This window comes from Pithys albifrons, chromosome 2 (genome assembly GCF_047495875.1).
Source record: "Pithys albifrons albifrons isolate INPA30051 chromosome 2, PitAlb_v1, whole genome shotgun sequence".
NCBI classification, from domain to species: domain Eukaryota; kingdom Metazoa; phylum Chordata; class Aves; order Passeriformes; family Thamnophilidae; genus Pithys; species Pithys albifrons.
In genome coordinates this window covers 94,224,549-94,244,516 of record NC_092459.1, presented here as the reverse complement: position 1 = coordinate 94,244,516, position 19,968 = coordinate 94,224,549, and the positions used below count along the sequence as shown (strand labels likewise).

The 19,968-nt window shown below is 43.6% G+C and overlaps 1 protein-coding gene across 1 annotated transcript; it reads left to right on the top strand.

Moving 5' to 3' along the window:
- Positions 1-2,519: 2,519 nt before the first annotated feature.
- Positions 2,520-12,484, top strand: SLC30A1 (solute carrier family 30 member 1). The gene is made up of 2 exons (XM_071578091.1): positions 2,520-3,316; positions 6,708-12,484. The coding sequence occupies exons 1-2, from the start codon at positions 2,689-2,691 to the stop codon at positions 7,616-7,618; spliced, it is 1,539 nt and encodes a 512-aa protein (XP_071434192.1). The 5' UTR covers positions 2,520-2,688; the 3' UTR covers positions 7,619-12,484.
- Positions 12,485-19,968: the final 7,484 nt, after the last annotated feature.

The window sequence follows — 19,968 nt, the reverse complement described above, 5'->3', positions numbered from 1 at the left end:
CTGGTATAGTAGGAAAAAAGGCTATTCCTGGACATGGGTAAGGATCAAGAGCATGCCATCCTTTAAGGGGAAGACTGCAGCACACTGACCGGGGTATGGGCATCCTTGAGCAGATTAGGAAGTCTTGCAGTGAAATGTTAAAATGGTCACAAATTGATCTGGACATACCAAGAAAGAAGTCCAAAAAGCCCTAACTCCCCTCCTCAAGTCAAGCAGAGCTCTTGACACAGTTTATGTTTAATGCTGGTAAAGTTTTAACAGGATGGTATTGATAACGATATCCTGTGTATTTCCCTCAGGAGGGGATTGAGTACTTTTAATCAAGAAAACTACGATGACATCACAGGGGCAACCAACTACTGTTCAGTTTCAGAAGTTCCTGAGGTCAAGCCAATGAGAGATTTTAAATCCCTTGTCCTCCCTGCCTTCCTAGCTAAATTCCACAGGATTAACACCAATCCCTGTAAAATGGTAACCAACCTCACCTACAGGAAATAGAGATTTGAGCTGTACCAGTTTCTTTGACCCATATATCCTTAATTTGGGTAATTCCTCCTTGTCAACTAAAGGTCTTGTGTGGGAGTGAGGAGGAGAGGACATGGGCATGTTCCGTTCCTTTGTAATTGCCGGTTGACTTCCGGATGATTTACCTCTTAGTAAGTGACGTAAGGGCATGTGGAAAGCCAGGCAGGTGAAGAGAATTTTACAGCAATCTAATTGCTGACTCTCTTTACAATAGTCATTAAAGCATTCCCTGTGCATCCCTACCACTATGCTATGCACATGGCAGACCTGGATTTTGACACAGGGATAATCTCACAGAAAACAGGGTTAGGGGTCACAGGTCAGTAGAGGAGTGCCTGTGGTGTCCAAGCCATGTCTGTCATGTAGAAAAGGTTAAGCAAAAGTGAGGGAATGGTACACAGAGATTGGAGCAGCGTGGTGTCCAGGTGTGGGCTCACAGGAATGCTGCCAAGCTCAGGGGAAGCCTGCTCTGAATTACTGCCCCCAGTTACACCTGCTGATAAATCTTTCCTTGTCAAAATATGAACTCTCTCTGTCATTTTACTAGTGAAATGAAGTCAGGAGTCTTTGCACAGACCCCGAATCACATTGCATAGCAATAGGCTTTAGCATTCTTGTTGGATTTTCCTTCTCAGGGCACCATTTTCCTTCCTGCCTGCCCCTATTCACACACACAGCGACACCTCTACAGCTGCAAACAGCTGGGGATGGTCATGCCCTCTCTCTTCTTATGAAATATTCCTCAGCACTGTCTCTGGTTGCCGTGTTTGTTGGCTCCCAGGAACACCATGGGCAAAGTAGGAACTCAGTTCTATCTTTTAACTATATTTTTGTGGGTCTTTTTTTGTCTGGATACCTCAAAACACTTGCTTTCCCTTTCCTAAATACAAGTGTAATAAGGCAAACAGTATCCAGGGATGGAGGCAGTCCCATGGTGTAAAGGAGAGCACTCTGGACTCTGAATCCCAAGGACCTGAGTTCGAGTCTCAGTGGGACCGTCCCTTGGCAGTTCAATGCCTCCCTGCCATCCCATCCCGTCACATCTCGGATGCTCAGCAGGGTCAGTCCCGGTCAGTACCGGGTGCTGTGACAGTCCTGAGGACTTCCCTGTCACTGTCCAAGCTCGCTCAGCCGTGGCAAATGGACCTCAGGACTTAAACGGTGGGGCCAGTTCTGTGCACGCTGTGCCTCACCTAAAAAATCCACTGTGCAGGCTGGGAGGGCTCACCCACGTGGGGAGAGCCCTTCCCAAATCTTCGTTCGCGAAGTTTGGCCATACATATATATACGTACACATCCAGGGATGGACCTTCTTAGCATTGACACATTTTTTCTTTATTAATTATGATACAATGTTATAACAATTATTTAATATACTAACAATTATTATCATAATAGATTATTCCATCTTATTCTGTTATATACTACAGCTTTTCAAAACTTCTTGCAAAACTCCTTTTTTCTTCTCTCTCAATTTTGTTTTCAGTTACTGATCGCCGCACCACTCATCTCACTGCCCTCAGTGGCCCGAGTGGTTGAAGAATTCAGTGACCATCCCCCGCCAAACGGGCCAGTTTTCCCCCAAAAATGCCGCTCCCCGCCGCGATCGCTGCCCGGGGCGCGTGACGTCACCGCCCCCACGCCGGGCCCCGCCCCCGGGCGCGCGCCGGCCGGGCCGTGTGAAGCGCACCTTTTGCACGAGTCCCGCTCGCCGCGGGCGGGGCCTGCGGGGGCGGGGCGGGAGGGGCGAGCCGGCGCGCTCAGCCAATCGGCGACGTCGTTCTCGGGCGCATCGGCGTGGCCCCGCCCCCCTCCGCGGCCCGTGCCCGGGCGGCTCAATGGGCGTTACCGGGCGGGGCGGGGCCCGCCTGTCGCGAGGGCGCGCGGGCCAATGGCGCGCGGGGCCGCGCGCGGGGGCGGGAGGGCACGGCCGGGCGCGGGGGGCGCGGCGGCCAATGGCGCGCGGGCGGGGGCGTGGCCGAGGCGGTGCTTGGGTTCCGTGTGGAAAGAGTGAGGGGGCTCGGGTGCAAAGTTTGCTCGCCCGGCGCCTGCGGAGGGAGCGGCGGCGGCGGCGCCGAGAGGGGAGCGGAGCGGAGCGGCCGCCACAGCGCCCGGAGCTCCCACCGCCCGCCGCGCTCCCACCGCCCCCGCCGGGCAGCCGCGATGTGCGGGGGGATGGCGGCGCGGGGTCCCGGCGGGCCGCGCTGCTGGCAGAACCGGCGGGCGCGGCTGCTATGCATGCTGGCGCTCACCTTCCTCTTCTTCGTGGTGGAGGTGGCGGTGAGCCGTGTCACGGCCTCGCTGGCCATGCTCTCCGACTCCTTCCACATGCTCTCGGACGTGATGGCCCTGGTCGTGGCGCTGGTGGCCGTGCGCTTCGCCCAGCGCACCCGCGCCACCAAGAAGAACACGTTCGGGTGGGTGCGGGCCGAGGTGATGGGCGCCCTCGTCAACGCCGTGTTCCTCACCGCCCTCTGCTTCACCATCCTGCTGGAGGCCATCGAGCGTTTCACCGAGCCCCACGAGATCCAGCAGCCGCTCGTGGTCATCGCCGTGGGGGTGGCGGGGCTCATCATCAACCTGCTGGGGCTCTGCCTCTTCAACCACCACGGCGTCGGGGGACACGGGCACGCCCACGGGCACTCGCACGGCGCCCGGCAGCAGCACCCCCGCGCCGGCCCCAAGCCCGAGCAGCCGCCTGGGGACGGCGAGGCTGCGCTGCACCGCGACGAGACCAGCACCTTGGTGGAGAACTGCAGCAGCTCCAACGGGGTCGGCCAGGAGAAGCTGGGTAAGCCCCGCGGCGCCGCTGCCCCGTCCGGGCACGGGGAGGCGGGAGGGGTCCTGTCCCCCAGCAGGGCGGGAGCATCCTGGGCCCACCCTGCCGGTGCGGGCTGTATGGGCACCACCTGTCCCGTCCCCCTGGCTGGGGAAGAGGCGAGAAAGTTTCTCAGCGGCGCTCTTGGGCGCACGTCTGTCGCACCTCTGCCTCACACCTTTCCTTCAGATGCCCTGAGCTGCGTGTTATGTCTCGCACACAGGTCAGAGTGTCTTAGGATAAAGCAGTTTGCCGTGGGAAATGTTGGTTCTGGTAGGGAAGGCACATGACAAGGGTTTCTTGCCTAGCGACAGGAGCTGTCACAAGACGCTGCCCTAATTCCATCCGAACTGGCTGCACATCAAATAAATGGAGCTTTGGTTCCGGCAGCTCCATCGCTCCGTTGGGGCAGTTATCAGCTACCTGAGAAGCTGCTCTCCATACCAACGCAACATGCTAAAGTATATTCAACTGCAGTAATGTTGTGGTTTTTCGTGGCATCGGGATTAACAGAAGCCTTGGAAATTGCCAGTCAGAACTGTGGAAGTCGGAGTGTGGAGCTCGCTGGTGTCACAGCACGCGAATGGTGCCTTGGAATGAGTTTTCTTTAGCTTTCTAAAGCATGCACCTTCCCACTCATCTGCGCGCAGACATAAATTTAAAATCATCCCTTCCCAATCATGGTCAAACTGTCTGTTTCGTGGGTGGGAATTTCTTGTGTTATTTTTTTAATGGATCCAGAAGCCTGGATTTTGAAGGTGCTTGGTCGAAGCCAAGTCCTGCATGCTGGTAGAGGGAAAGGTGCGTGATTGCCGCTTCTTTATTCTTATGGCATCCTTGTCACCCGGAGGAAGGGGCTTCATTCAGACTTCGGAACCCACGTCTCTCTCCTTCATTTTCAGGATGACATCAAGAGACCATTGTTTTACCTTAAATGGAGCTTTAATTGGGCATAGTGAACTTTGCTATAGTTTTGGTTTTTCTCTGGTCAGAGCTTCCAATATAAGTTTGAGAAACTTAACAGTTTCGGTTTCTCTGACTCGATGTTGACTTTGGAAAGACAGGTTTTGCAAGAGGATAGGAGAGATCCTCTCAATAAATTACACCATTTTCTTGACCACATAATAAGCTCTTAATGTTGGTTCAGTTCCAAAAACAATATCCCAATTATTAATTTGAAACTTAAAAATTCCCTTAACCATTGGTCTGACAGGTATCTTAGCTTGGGAAGTATATGGTGAAAAGTTGTGCCTTTAGCCAGGTTTTGGACTAGTTAGACCAAAAGATTACCTTATAGCATGGATTACAATGTATACTCTTTTGAGCTAATTTGTCTGGAATGTCTCATGGATGTGCTTCTGGCAATAACAAATAATTTGTTGTGGGTATTTAGATGGTAATAGGGCATAATTTTGGTCACAGTGAAACTTTGAAATAAGTTCTTATTTCCTTCTTTGCCCTGTCATGATTATGTAATGAATGGAGTTATTCATAGTTTACCCATGAAAAAGTTACAGGTAAAGGTGATTGGAGACTTGGGAGAAAAGATATAAGATCTATAGGTGAAGACTAGGGTGGTCCTGTGCCTTCTCTGGAATTGCAAAGAGAGGTAGTCCCTGATTTCCTAAGGTGGAAGTGGAAAGCGACGGATAGCCTTAGGGGCTAGTCCTGCACAGGCATTTTCTAAAGTGCATACACTTTATGTAAAGTAATCAGTTTATAGTTAGATTTCAGTAAGCATATTTCAGATGGATGTGTTTTAACCATTTCCCATTTTAAAAAATCCCAAGAGCTTTCTGGAATTGTGTTTGCTGTTACCCTCTCTTATGGATAGCTCTACTGACTTTCCAGCTCTCCTTTATTCCAAGCAGTTGGTACAGAGCATAGTGTTCCTCTTTCCTTGCTTCCATCATGGACCTTGAGGTCTGAACTCTGTAACCTGAGATATTTCCCTCTAATTTATTGACTTCCCTGGAAAGTTACAGGTCCCATGTTCCACAGCTTCTAGAGGTAGTGTGGAAAATGTAGCTGGAGCTTTAGGGCAGAAATGGGATGCATGAGGTAATGACCTGGGGCTTGGAAATGAGTGCTCAGCTGCCTTCTGGGAGCCCACCCTTCTTCAGAGGGGAAAGGATTTGTGCACTCTTTACTATTGCAGAATTGCAGCCACGAGAGCAGAGCAGCAGAAGCTGCAGATCTTATTAATGTGTTAATGTTTACAAAGCTCTGAACTGAATAACGTCAAAAGCAGTAAGAGCTCCTTGTCTCAGTTTGTTGGGCCAGGGCCCAGTGCTTGCTGCATTTCTTTAGCACTGGAAGTGTCCAAAGAAGAACTTTTGAAGAAAAGCAAGGGGTTAATCAAGTAAAATTCTTCAAAATTTAAACATCAGAAGATGATTTTCTTTCAGAAAACATGCTTTGTAATGATGTGTGTATTTATTCCCATGTAGGTGGTTAGCTGTGTTGGAGTGGCAAAAATTGCAGAGAATTTGGACAAAGGAGGGTACTGAAATGTTTGTTTATGTTGTGCACAGTCCATGACATATGGCTTTGGACATTAGAAGCTGTATGTCACTCAACACCTTCATCTCACATAAAAAAATGTAATTTTGGCACTTATTTATTTATAAATTATATTCTGAAATATAACTAACACTGGTTCATAGCCTCTAGGAGCTTCAGTGATAACTTACACTGTCCTATAGTCAATACTGCTGATAAATTCTGCATTTTAGACCTAAAAGCTCAGCTGATTGTCTCTCACGGTCCTGCTGGCTCCATGTGCCATCTCGGAAAAACTTCCTTTTCCTTGAATTCAGAAGCCTTGTGAAAACACACTGCTAAACCTGAAAAAAGTCACTATACAGCTGTATTCATACAGATTTTGAGCTTCTGGCTTCAAGTTTTAATATAAAAGAGCACTGCAATCCTATGGTTTAAGAGAGATTTAAGCAATGTGATTAGTCTTCTGGTGTTTTGAAAGAGGGAACTAATGTAACCAGTTTTTTTACATGTGCTCTGTGGTTCTGCATTTTGTTTAAGAAACAAACAGCAAGTAGTCAAATGGTTAAACAGCTGGAAAAGGTGAAAGTAGTTTTTCAGCAGAATCAATTAAAACACGGTCATCTTCATTCTTTGCCACTCTACGTCTTTAAGCTCCATGTAGGAACAGTTGCCTTCTAGACCATTTAGATCACTTACTGGGGCAACCGAGTATTTCTCAGCCACAGAAAATGTTGCTAAATGTTGCTAGACTTGCTAGCTTTTCAGTGGCATGCTTGATGTTGGATATTATTATATAAAAAATTACAGTAATGTGTGGTGTTACAGCATCTGCCTAACTGTTTCGTTGTTTTCTTGTCAGGTGATATGAAAGATGACATGAGTGACCTCCAAGTGAACGGGAATGCTGGCCATTATCCTCTGGATGAAGAGGAGGTTGAAGAAGACTCTAGTGCACAGCTTAATATGCGTGGAGTTTTTCTGCATGTTTTTGGAGATGCCTTAGGTTCAGTAATTGTGGTATTGAATGCCTTGCTCTTTTATGGGTTGTGGAATCCATGTCCTGAAGATGGGCCTTGCTTTAATCCATGTGTCAATAATCATTGCATGGAAAATGCTACTTTATCCCAAGCACTTGGCAGAGCTAACAAGTCTGAGCAGGAGAGCATTACAGTGGCTGGTCCTTGCTGGTTGCTTTATTTAGATCCCGTCCTTTGTTTGATTATGGTCTGTATACTCCTTTACACAACTTACCCATTACTTAGGGAGTCAGCCCTTATACTTCTGCAGACTGTTCCCAAACAGATAGATGTTCATTCTTTGAACTCAAAGTTACGTACCCTGGAAGGAGTTGAAGCAATCCATGAATTACACATTTGGCAACTAGCAGGGAGTAGGATCATTGGCACTGCTCACATCAAGTGTCCTGACCCTTCCACATACATGATGGTGGCAAAGCGCATCAAAGAGATCTTTCATGATGAGGGGATTCATGCAACTACCATCCAGCCTGAATTTGCCAGTGTTGGCTCTGAATCAGGGAGGGGGAAATGTGAGTTGCCTTGCAGGACTCAGTGTGCTTTGAAGCAGTGTTGCGGAACAGGAGAAGATAGTACTGCAAAGAAGACAGAAAAATCTTCATCACTTAGTATTTCTTGTTCAGAAGTTGTCATTGAATTTCCAAAAACGAGGAGGACTAAGTCAGAGAGCATCCCTTCAGTGAAGCTGGAGGCAAACGCCGATCAAAATGAGCAATTTGAGTCATCTTTGTAACTCCTTGAAGGTGCTGCCTGAGCTGTGGTAACTTTGTCAACAGCTGTGTTGCAAGAGGAAGAGACAGACGTTTGAGATGCAATTTTGCCAAGTAGTGTAATTGCTGAAGTCCTTGTTCTTGTCATATTGCTAAATATAGAATGCTTGTTTTAAAGAATATAATGTCACTGTCATGATACAATGTGTTTGTGTTGACTTTGTTTGACTTAGACAGACAGAAAGTGCACCGATGCTGTAACAATTCAGAAAACCAGTTTCAGCACTGCAGCAGAGACACTTTTTGCTGTGCTTCAAATTGAGATTTTTTTTTCCAGCGAAAAGGTATTTGAGGGATAAGCATGTAGGAACTCAATTTGTGTTACATATTTCTTGGACCTACTTCTTCCTTTAATATTTGATTTGTAGATATTTTAATATATTGTTTATTTAGAAGCCCTAAGAAAACCAAAGTACATAGAACATTTTTGAAGATATAACTACTAAAAACTGGAAACCACTCTGCAGTTTCACGTATTTTTCTTAAAGCTGTCTAATGATAATAAATGTGAAGGCTTTTCAACTGAATTTATTGCATTTTTTGAAGAGAACATCTTGTGATTGTTAGAAATTGTCCCTGCTCCTTTTGGTGAAGTAATTGAGAGCAACAGATGTGAAAGGGTTTTTTTTCTGTCAGAATGGAAGTTCAAGATACTGTATTCTGCTGTGTGATCAAGATGTGAGACTAATTGATACAGTAACACATACTTTAATCTTTCATGGATTTCCTGGTGTTTTCTCTTATTTCCAAGTTGTGTCTTGGAAATCTCCAATATTTAAAGAACCCTTGACTCATAGTGCAATGAATGAAGAGCTGGAGCTTCATGTTTAACTGATGCTGAGTGTACTAAGATAAAATAATTAGTTATGTCAGTAAGTGCTCTGTCGGGGAATATCTGCCAAGCACCGACAGTATCATTCATGTTTTCCAGCACAGGCAGCAATTTCACAACAAGTAACATAGTGGTGCATTTTGCTTCTGGTAGAGTGTAAGCACTTGTAGTGACTGCAATCCTGTTCCCCGCTGTGTCCTCAGGAGCCCTCCATGAGTTTTGAGGAAGTGGTGCAGGCAGTAGGATTTCATCCACTTATGTATCACATAATTTCACTTAGTAAGTATCGAAATCCACGGTTTAATATCTTGACTCAGTTAATTGACAACTAAAGAAGCTGTTACAGTGTGCTGGCAACTTACACCTTAGCAGAGGAGAAACTGGTCGGTGGATGCTGTGAATTTGGCAGAGACTAGATGAGAGTTGAAGTTAAAACATACAAGAAATGGATCTAAAACTCTGACCCTTGTAATCCACTCTCATTATGTATGGGAACTAATGTCTTGTGATTAATTGACTGCTCCTATGCTCAAAACTGGAAAACAACTCAGATCTTTCATTGTTTGCTGTGTGAATCTGGACATGATAAACACTTTGCCTCTGTTTCCCTGTCTTAAAATGGGGATAATACCTACCTCACAGGGGTGTTGTGAGGCTTAACTCTTGTGTGAAGAGCTCTGAGATCTGTTACTGGAAGGCACTGGAGAGAGTGTAAGATGCTGGGTTACATGGTATTTACTATTTCTACAAATGTACTGCAATACCTAGGCACAAACAGAGGAAACTGAGGATAGTTTTGGCCTTATAAATTCTTTGATGCTGTGGTTTTCAGGTTTATAACAGTATTTAAATGTAGCTTTTTTACAAAAAGAATGTTTTGTTAGTGAAAGGAATGTAGCTTTGCCTCCAGATACAGAACACCTTACTAGTTTGTGTTTCTAACACGTGTCTCATACCGTTATTGCTCCTAAATAGTTCAAAATGGCCCTGCTGCTCATCAGACTTACGTTGGCCCAAGTCATGTCAGTGGTCTTACCCAACCTCTCAGCAGGGCATTGCAGTCAACTCTTGATTATCCATGGGTGGATTTACCAGTGTTGTGTATTACCTGTGCAGCCTGCAGAGCCCAGACTGGCCCTGCATTGCGTGCCCGTGCACTGGCCGAGTGGTGCTGTGTGCCCAGGCATTGGGAAGGTGGGGGGCGCTCAGTGGGGTGGCACAGGAGCCCTGTGGCACAGGGTGTGTTGGCCTGGGGCAGCACAGCACCAGGCAGTGACTTTGCCTCTTGGCTGCTAACATCATCTGCAGGAAGCTGCGGATTGTGGATGGGTCGGTTCAGCTTTGTGCTGGCTTGAGGATGTTGGTGCTTCGCAGCCATCAGCATTGCTCACCTTTTTCTGTGTTTATGCTTCTTGTACAGTCTCATAAACTAACTTAAACATATTAATATAGTATTTATATATGTTTTTGTTTTGTCTCAATTATCTTAACTCCTTCTGTTACCTGTATATGATCTAGAGTTGACTGTTAAATGAGATCTTGTATGAGACTACATTTGCAGAATATGCTACCACTGCTAGTGTACTACAGAGTATTAAGCACGTAACTTTTGAAATGAACAAAGTACTATTTTTTTTAAAAATGTGTATCCTGCTTTTTATGGTAAACTTTCACTAATTATTTTGATCACTAGTTTAAAATTGGTCTCAATCTTTAGTTGAGGTCCTGCTGTTTATCACTAATACACCATAGGACTACTGCTCTTCAGTACTGTGACTGACTGTGACTTCTCACTTGTTGCTCTTCTGAAAAGAGAGCAACTATTAAGTCATTGCAGTTGGCATCACAGGTTAACAGTCTCAGTAAATGCATTGGATAGATGAATTTGTAGTCATTAATTCCATTTTAAACTATTTAATCTTTTCTTTTTGTGCCAGAAGTCATATTTTTCTATTTCTGTGTCCATTGCAGGCAATGGCTAGCTTAAAAGACTCAAACCTCTCTCCCTTGTTATTTTAATTACCAGGAGAGGATGCAGATGTGACGATGATGATGGTGATGGGGGCAGAAGGGGGAGTTGCGTGGCCTCTCTGTCATGTGCTGTGTTGCACGTGCAGCACCAGCTGGTTGTAACGGGGCCCTTTAGTCTCTTTAGCACTCAATGGTGAATCTCCTGAAAACGTTTAGTGAGGTCAAGATGGTGGCTGTGCAGCAGCAGGAACAAAATTGTTCTGTTCTGCCTGTGAGACCTGACTGTAGCCTGCTAGCTTGTGATAGAGCTTGATTTTTTTTTTTAACCTGATCTGTCTGGGGTTATACAGACTTGATTTGTTCTGAAGATCACAGTTTCAGAATACTGAGATCATTCAAAAACACTGCACTTCCCCCCTCCCCCCGCCCCCAAAGCATGGAATTGGTGTATCTCATGTAAGTGAACACTGCAGTGGTGGGGAGCTAATTGTATTGTGTATCACATTCCTGAATTTTTAAAATAAACAAACCTATGGAACACTGAATTTAAGGAAAAATAAGTTTTTACTTCATTGTCTAGATCATTTAGGCTTCCAATGAAATGTGTCAGAGATATACCAAACATCAGTGAGTGAAACACTTTACACTGACTATATGTCTCATCCAGGAACATGCTGTTTTGGAATCACTTCTTAGATTATATCTGCACCTAAGGTGCAGTGCAGAACTGATTCACACAGTCAGTGGGCTAGCCACAGTACCACCAAGCTTCCTTTTTAGCAGAGTAAATTGTTTCTCTGGAACTCCTAATAATTTTAGCTCAGTTGCTTTCAACATCCACTGTGGGCCTTTGGCAGTGTTTGTTCCTGCCGCATCGCGGTGTGCGGTATGGACAGATACACACTTATGTAAAAGAACCAGCCCCAGCTTGTGGCTCCACCAAAAGTCATGGCAAGGGCTCAGTCCTGAAAATATCTGTATTCTTGAATAATTTCATCAGGCTGACGAGTACTTACTTGCATGCAAGGAATTACTTGTGGGAGTGAGTCCAAAGCTTCTGCCAGTGCAGCCTGGCTTTTAAAGAGTGGAAGTACCTCGATTTTATGGATGTATTAAAATCAGGACTACTGTGGCGTTTCTAAATTTGCTGCAGAAATAATGTCAGTTTGATATAATTGCAGGATTTATTTATTTTCCCCATTCTCCAGAAAGAAAGGGAAAAAAGCTCTCTGAGTGTCCTAAGACTTGTTAACAAGTTTAGCTAAACTGACATTGCCTTTTGCTTCTGAAACTGGGCCATCTGAATTTATTATAAACACTGCCTGGTAGAGTTTGGGGAGGAGGGATAAAGATTCTTGCCATTCTCCTTCCCCTGCCCCCTGCTTTGACTGCACTTTCTAATCTCTTCAGCTATGGAGAGACCAGGGGAACAGAGGGGGTGAATTTTTTAACTGCATGTTCCAAGTTCCATGTGGAGGGAATAGGAAATACTGCTAACTATATTTAAAAGCATATAAATATGCTCTGACTATTTTAGTTTCATAGCATAGCATCAGTTACACCCTTTTAAGGTATGCATTTAAGTTGTCAGCTCCATAGTATCTTTGGTTTTTTCTTTCTCAGCTGGATGGAAAGAGGTGGATGCTTCATTTGCTTGAGCTAAAGCCAGACTTGACAATTTTCCAAATCAAACGTAGCTTTGCTGATAACAGAAGGGTCTGATTATTCCTTGTGACCTTTGCTTTGTGTGGTTAGCTGCCCATGAGGTACAGCACTATGTTTTAGCAGGCTCACATTTATATTTTTTGTATTCACCATGTGGTCTAATTAGTCGATGAGCAAAACCACAAAACTGAAAAATATCTTTCATCTATATGTCTCCAAAAAGCACATGGGATTAATTTGCCTTCTTTTTTTTCATGTCCTGGATCCTGTTTCTGAACAATGTTAAAATATAATTGGCATAGCTTGTTCATTGATGATATTTCTTTTTGCCTTATTTTAAAATAAATAATAATGTTCAGGGGTTTTGTTCTTTTTTTTTTTTTTTTTTTGGAGGGGGGTGTTGGTTGGTTAGGATTTTTTGGGGTTTTCTTTTTTTTTTTTTTTTTTTGTCTAAGTATTAAAGTGCTGAGAAAATAAATGTAGCTCCTGAATATCAAATGCTTTTAGTTGGGATTTCTTTCTCAGATCAGTTCCTAGGAAAGAATTTAACTGGTAGAAATGCACTTTCACCATCTCCCAGAACCTCAGAAACGAAAGAGCACAAATAGAAGAGGAGGTTAGTAAATGGGTTGTGAAATGCTGGCCTCCAACTGTCTGGATTCCAGGTGCAATTAAAATAACAGTTTCTCAGTTCTGGTATCATGTGAAAAGAAAAGAATAAAATAATAATTGGCCGTGGTTAAATATCTAACATAAGGGTCAATAAGGTAGGCTTCCTCATGGAAGTTGGTCCTACTTTGTTTAATGCCTTTAGAAGAAAGCTACTGTTAGTGCTTTTCAACTTCGTTTGTTTTAATTCAGAAACACTGCAGTTTGTAAAGTTTGTTGAGAGAAAAGAACTGACTGCAGCTTCCGGCACTGGTACTGAAGAGGGCAAGACGGTTACTAATAACTGTCTTGAGCTGTTAATGAGCTTGCACTGATGAGTTCATTTTGGAGCTCTTCACCAGTGCAGCTTCAGAAGCTCCTTTTTCTGCTTCAAGAGGGAAAAGTGATTCCACATTATTAGTTGTATGCTCAGGAGGGTGCGTTTGGATGTGCTGTAAGCATTGCACATGAGCACGAGTTTCGCTGTTTTCCAAAGCTACTTCTACCTCATAATAAAAAAGATGTGATTTAAACTTAATATGAACATCCCTTATGAGACATTCTGTTCTGGAAAATTTTAATTAATAAGAAGGAAAGCCTCAGAACTGTACCTTACTTTTGCTTTTACACCTAACTTTACCCATGTCATTCCTAGACCAGATAGTTGCCTGACCACCTCAAGGACCAGATCTAGCTCCCAGAAAAACAACTCCTTGCTGCTTTTGCATTGGAGGAGCTGATGCCACAGGAGAAGGGCAGGGTGGGAGTGAAATAGTGTCTGATTCCAGGCAGACAAGCTCTTTCAGCAGGCACCTTCTCAGTCTGATCCATCCCAAACCTGGCATAAAACCACTGCCACTGAAACTTTGCTTAGCATTTATATATATGTGGTTTTGGTTTTGATTTTGGTGACAATCCACATAAACCTTAAATTAGTGCTGAAACCAAATTGCAATCCCCACCCCCTGCCATCACCCAAGCTCTGTTTCTAGTTACAGTGTTGGTTGGCTTCCCAGCGTTTTCCTTGCACCAGCTCCTGCAGCTAAGAATAACCATGGTGATGCTGTGGAACAGGATGTGCAACCTGCTGGGCTTCCTGCATTTGTGCTTGTGTTGCTGGCCTGGGTTGAAGCCTGTTCTCCTCATCTTCCCCTGCTAGCGCTGCTGGACTCACTGGGTGGATCTGTTATATTTAATTTGTTGGATTAGCTCTGCTGTGAGTTGGCCCACACTTGTTTCAGTTGCATTCTGCACTATAGGCAAAACCTCAGCTGAGTGAAATATTTACTTGCTGCCAGTCTTTCCTACTTCAGAGTATGTCTGCTGAGTGTAAGCAGATGCTGCTGGCCTGCTGCAGACCTGGATTTGGCGTCAGGGTTTGGTTTGATGTTACCATGTGATCCTTCTGGCTGCGAGTGCAGTGAGTACAGCACAGTGAGTCTCTGCAGGTAACTGGGTCATTGCTGCTTACCTGATCTGGGCACTCATACCCTAGTTTAGGAGTGAACAACACTGCCACAGAGAGAGGCTGTACATATTGCTGTTCCCTGAAGAGTTTTTCATGAGGCAGTGTTGTCTGGAGACACAGCCCATCTTTCTTATCATGGGGTGCTCTGGGACTCTCCCCCAGTCAGTTGCAGACAAGCACTTTTTCCCTTGAGAAAGGGATTATGTGAATTAGCAAACTTTGGGGGATAATTTTCACTTGTATTTTTGTGGGCATGTGGGAAGGTTCTGACCCAAGTGGATGTGTTGATTCTGGATGCTTCCAGCTAAGCATTAGGAGCACTTGGCTTTAAATACCAGGTAAAATCTAGGCTCAAGCAGTTCATGCTAAATATCCATAATGGCAGAGGTCTTAGATTTCTATGTCATGCTGTTTTGAAATGATTTTTCTCTTTTCACATTGCTGTTCAAAAAGAAAAAAAGAAAGGAAGGTAAGAATTGTGTTTAATTATCACAAGAATTATTAACCAACCTTGGTAGGTGTGTTTCCAGTTAGTCGAAACTCTCCCTTGCATACAGTAAATGCACAGTAGAGACATTGCTGAGTTAGTCAGCAAGCTATCACTAAAAAGGAGGTGTTTGGTGCATATGCTTGAGCTTGGAAGTGGAATGACACTTGGCACCATGATGTCCCAGTTATCTTTTTCTGAAGGAGCAGGAAAACTACAGTACTAAATATTGAGTCAGGCTGCGTGGGCAGAGCTCCTCTGTCAGAACTGCACTGATGTCACAGTCGCAGCGTGACGTCACCAGCAGTATGTGAAGAGCTGAGCACCACCCAAGCTGCAGGTGTTATTCAAAAGCTCAGTAACATTTGCTGAAACTTTCATGGGATTTTTTCCCCTTTTCCCATTCCCTTAATGCAGAGAAGTTTTACCACATAGCTGAAGGGAGACTACTGAGTGTGAAATTGAACTGCCTTGTAACACAGTGTGCTGCTCTGAAAATAAATGTGCCATTTAACCCAGAGTTTGAATGCCATTGCACTTTGTGTGCCCTTTCTAAAAGTATCTGCAAAACCAAGGTAATGTCAAAATAGGATTTCTGTATTGAAAAACTGGTGAGATACTGAAGTCCACAGTTTCTGCAGTTGCCTTCTGTGGTGCTCTTATTTGCTGGCCTCTGCTGGGACAGTTGCCTTAGCTATTACGGCATGTGCATCCAACAATTAGTGTGATATGCAAAAAGAATGGGACAGGCACTGGAGTTCTTTAGATTTTTTTTTAAATAAGAATAGAAAATATGATATACAAGTCCTTGGCAAAAGTTCTGTCAGCTTTGATAGGATCAGAAAGGATGATCACTTCTGTGGTGGTCACTGATTAGCAGAGAGCAAATGAAATTATGGGATCAATGGAGAAAGATGAGCAATGGAGTGTGCATGGGTTTTGCTTTTGGGGTGGCTATATTTCTTCCCCCTCCTGCAGCTGTTTTAGTGAGGGAATCAAGTTCTTTTGGTCTTCCTCTAGAGCTCTGCAGTGCTTAACAGCTTATTACTATGAGACCTACATGTGGTGTCTGTGCAAATCAAAGCTGGTGAAACACATGGAAAACAAGCTTAAACAGATCACAGCTGAAACTGAGACCTTTACCTTCCTGAGACTGAGAAGGCAGCCAGCACAGCCTCAGCAGTTACACCAGGAAACAATAGGGTCAAGTATGAAGCTTAGCTCACTGCCGCAGAAATGGTGTAGAAAGTCAGGTAACAGTAGTTTTGTTTCACACTCATGCATATGAGGAGTAGTCTTTCTCTGCAAGGGAATGCAGCTTGGCAACAATAATGTCTTTGCATCGAGGCTTTGTCGCTGGCAATGGTTAAAGCCCTGATAGAGCAGTATTTCTCCAAATCACTTAAAGTCAAATGCAGGGAGTCCTTATGCAATATGAGAATTCCCCTTTTGAAATAGTGCTTTGGAGAGTAAAAGTAATTGGTCTGGGCTAGGACAAAAATTAAACAAGATAAACAAGGATGGACTGCTGCCATCTTTCTCTTTATCTCTTAACCTTAACCTTAAATTGCAAATTTGAGGTCAATGCAGTGCAGTGCATCTGCAACTACTGAAACCAGCAACATTTTAATAGATTTTACTTATTTTGATGGTGATGAAGGTTCGAAAGTTCCTCTAGGTAACAGAAATATTTCTATGCTTTTAATGTTCAAATGCAAGTATTTTTTGATATTACTAAATATTACTAAGGATGTTTTCAAACTAAATAAGTAGTTCTGATAAAGTGTTTTATAAATGATTTACTAATTCTGTATCCTTGTTTCTAATCCAAGTAGTTCACAGGACATAGAAATAAACTTCACTTTCAAAAACCTGTCCAATTTTTCCTAACATGGTGGTTGTTGGGTTTTTTTAACATCAGATAGAAAGAAAGGAAATTTCAGTTCAGAAAGAGGTGAGCTAACCACACAATTTTGGTAGCAGGTCACTCACAACTAACAAGTACTTCAGCACTGTGTAGAGCTCTGAGTAGCTGTAAAACATGTAGGAACAGGGACCACAGCAATAAATTAGGGTGGAGAAATATTTGCTTGAACTTCACAAAGAAGAAGCTGCTTCAGTGATACATAAGAAAATGTATCAGTTCTTTCTTTTTATCTTGTACTATACATAGCATCCTATAAAACTAATCCTTCAAGATACTGGTCATGTGATTATAACTTTATTCCAAAAATACCAAATTAGGTCCTGTCCTATGCAGTGGTTTATCCCGCCAGTGAAAGTATGGTAGGGGAAGAGAGGAGAGCATGCTAGATGCAATTGCAGACTGTACATCACTCAGCTACTCCTTGGAGTACATGCATTCCTTCTTTTAATAGTGTGAGAGAGTGTTCAGTGTATTACCCAAACACAATCATCCTAATTTTCAAACAACTTTGTTCTGACAGGAACTTTGTGCTGACAGGTTCTTTTTGAAGGAGGATGTTTTAACCAGACTGGCTTCAGAGTGCCTTGCCATGACTATGCCTTCAGGGGCCATGTGCTGGCTGGCTGAGCCAGCAACACTGTATTTTCCTGTGCTCAGTAGGAAAGACTAAACCAAGTCATGAACTAGATGAAGAATATCAAAGACCTGGAAATGTGGAAGAATGTGCTGAAGATGAGGCTAGATTAATTCTCAACACCTTTAACCTCTGTTAAGAAAGGTTGGGTTCTTGGTTTGATGATGGTTTGGTTTTTTGGGGGTTTTGTTTTTGTTGTTGTTTTGGTTTTTTGTTTGTTTTGTGGTTTGTTTTTGTTTTTTTTTGTTTGTTTGTTTTTGGTTGTTTTTTTTTTTACTTTCTGTAAATGTGACTAACCCCAAACAGAGATGCTCATATTTAGAGGGAGAGAAGCTTAAGGTTCATAGAAATTTCACTGAAATTTCAATGAGCTGCTTTTTCGTAGATCTAAGATGTTTACTAAGTAAATTAAATAGGACGGTAATGGTTGTTAGAGGACCCCTTAGCGCATGTTTTCCATCTCTTAGCATCTGTGATAAGTAGATCATGATTTAAAGAGCCTGTCCTGGTACAGTACTGGGGACTCTGACAGGTGAAAAGTGCTCTCTGTTCATAGCACATGCAGGGCCCTGTCCTCTGCTATGCTTTTCTTTCATCAAACATTGCTAGATAGTGTTTAAAGAAATACAAAGTACTGTCTGAAACTAGAAAATGTAACCTCTTTCTTTGTAGAACCTGTGGTTCTCTGAATGGTCTCATTTGTCTCCATATGGACTTCAGTTTCCCCAATAAACCAAAATTTCAGTTTAAGGATGATCTTGAAAATAGGCATAGGAAGTGGCTTGTGGAAATCTCAAGAGGTATCCAGCAGGAGTCCAGCCATGCCAGGGAAAGAAGTCACTCTCCCTTTGACTGCACCCTAAGCAGACCCAACCTGAGGGATGGAAAACCAGCAGTCCTCCTAGGAGAGGCCTGGATTGCTGTCAGCTAATCCTGTTTGTGCTGCCCCAATTTTAGGGCCACAGCATACAGGAGAAGTGAGGGCATCACAGCCATGAGCTGGGACAAGTGCAGGGCAGCCAACTTGTGCTCCCAGCAACCCCTGTGACAAAACACCTATCTAACAAGTGCACACAGAGCACTGTCCCTCAGTGAAAGACCACCAAATCCAGGTGTGGCTCAGGTGTAAAGGAAGCAATGGGCTGGCAAAAATGGCACCACCTGAGATAGAGCAACTCTGATACAGGACAGCCACTCCAGTTGTTCTAGGATTAGTGCTGCTACTGAGTTTAGAACTGATGAATGAGTTTTGAAACATAATTTATGCAGAAATAACTGCTTAAACCTGGTTGCTTCTTCTTTCTTTGTGCTGGTGGCTTTTCTAGGTTGTCCACTTTTCCCACAATGACTTCTAAGCACTGCTTGGGTAGGGGTTGTCCCCTCACAGCAGAGCTCTGAGCATGCAGGTGAGGTTTCTCCAGGCAGGGCTGCTGGATGCTTCCTTATCTGGTAATGGGGGAAAAAACACCCACCACAAGAGAGTGTGCAGTGCTTCACTAAATAGCTAATAGATACTAAAGTCTCCAGGACTTTGGCATTACATGAACTCTGACTTTTCATGCAATGCTGTATAGTGTTTACAGAATCACAGAATATTCTGAGTTGGAAGAACCTATGAGGATCATTGAGACCTATTCTTAAGTGAAGACAAGGTTAAAACTACACGTACTCTAAACCAAATCTATACCATAACATGGAGGCAGAAAAGACAGATAAAATTAGTACTGCTTCCTTCTTTAACAGGAGTCAAGCTGAGACAGAGACAGTTTCTAAATGTTTTCTGTTTAGGTTTTTATTTTTTTCTTTTGTGTGGCTTCTTGTTAGAAAGCTGAAAACAGACTTCTGTTAACTTTTGGTTATTAAAAAACCAAAAAGCAGTCTTGGAAAGAAATCGGGGTCTGAGAACCCAGCAGGGTAATGGGAAACTTAATAAATATCCTGTTGTTATAACATCTGTCATTGTACCATTAACAAGCTCATGACTTTAGCTGTTGTATGATCACAGCTCCACTCTGCAGATTAAGGGAAAGGCTGTTAGACCTTTAAAGTAAAAGCTTTCTGCCCAGCAGGATGCTTTAACCTCTTGTATCCTGAAGCTATTTAGCTAAAGAAGCTTGAAAGTGACATAGAGACAGACTCCTGTGCAAGTCAATTAGGAGGGATAGTGAAACAGTTAGGCTCAAGGGTTTTCATCATTCTGTTCTCTTTGATGTCCAGAAGAATAAGAAAAAAAAAGTCAACCAAACCAAAAGAATGTGGGGGATTTCTTTTTTTTTTTTTTTTTGTTAATTTGGTCACACTTTGGTTTTCCTAAAGGTTGTAGAGAGGAGATTTAAGGAACTGTCTTATTAAAGGAATAAACACCACTGGAGTGAAACTATAGTAGATGTCCATTGCTTGTAAGGCAGAGAATGTATACCAACCAGAAGCACAGAGAGGTATTTTGGTTCATTTAAAACAGGCCTATGTAAGGACCAGAGCAACTGTACAAATACTGAACTCCATACAGCATCTCTCACCACCTGCTTCTGTGATTTCTTTAGCCTGTTGACTCATATTTTTCTTTTCTGGAAGCTAAAAAAATGCCTACCATGCTGAAAATGCTCCTGATTTGGTTTCAATTTCAGACAGAGTCCATCCAAAACAGTTCCATGGTGATAATGTTTCTGACTTCTTTATTT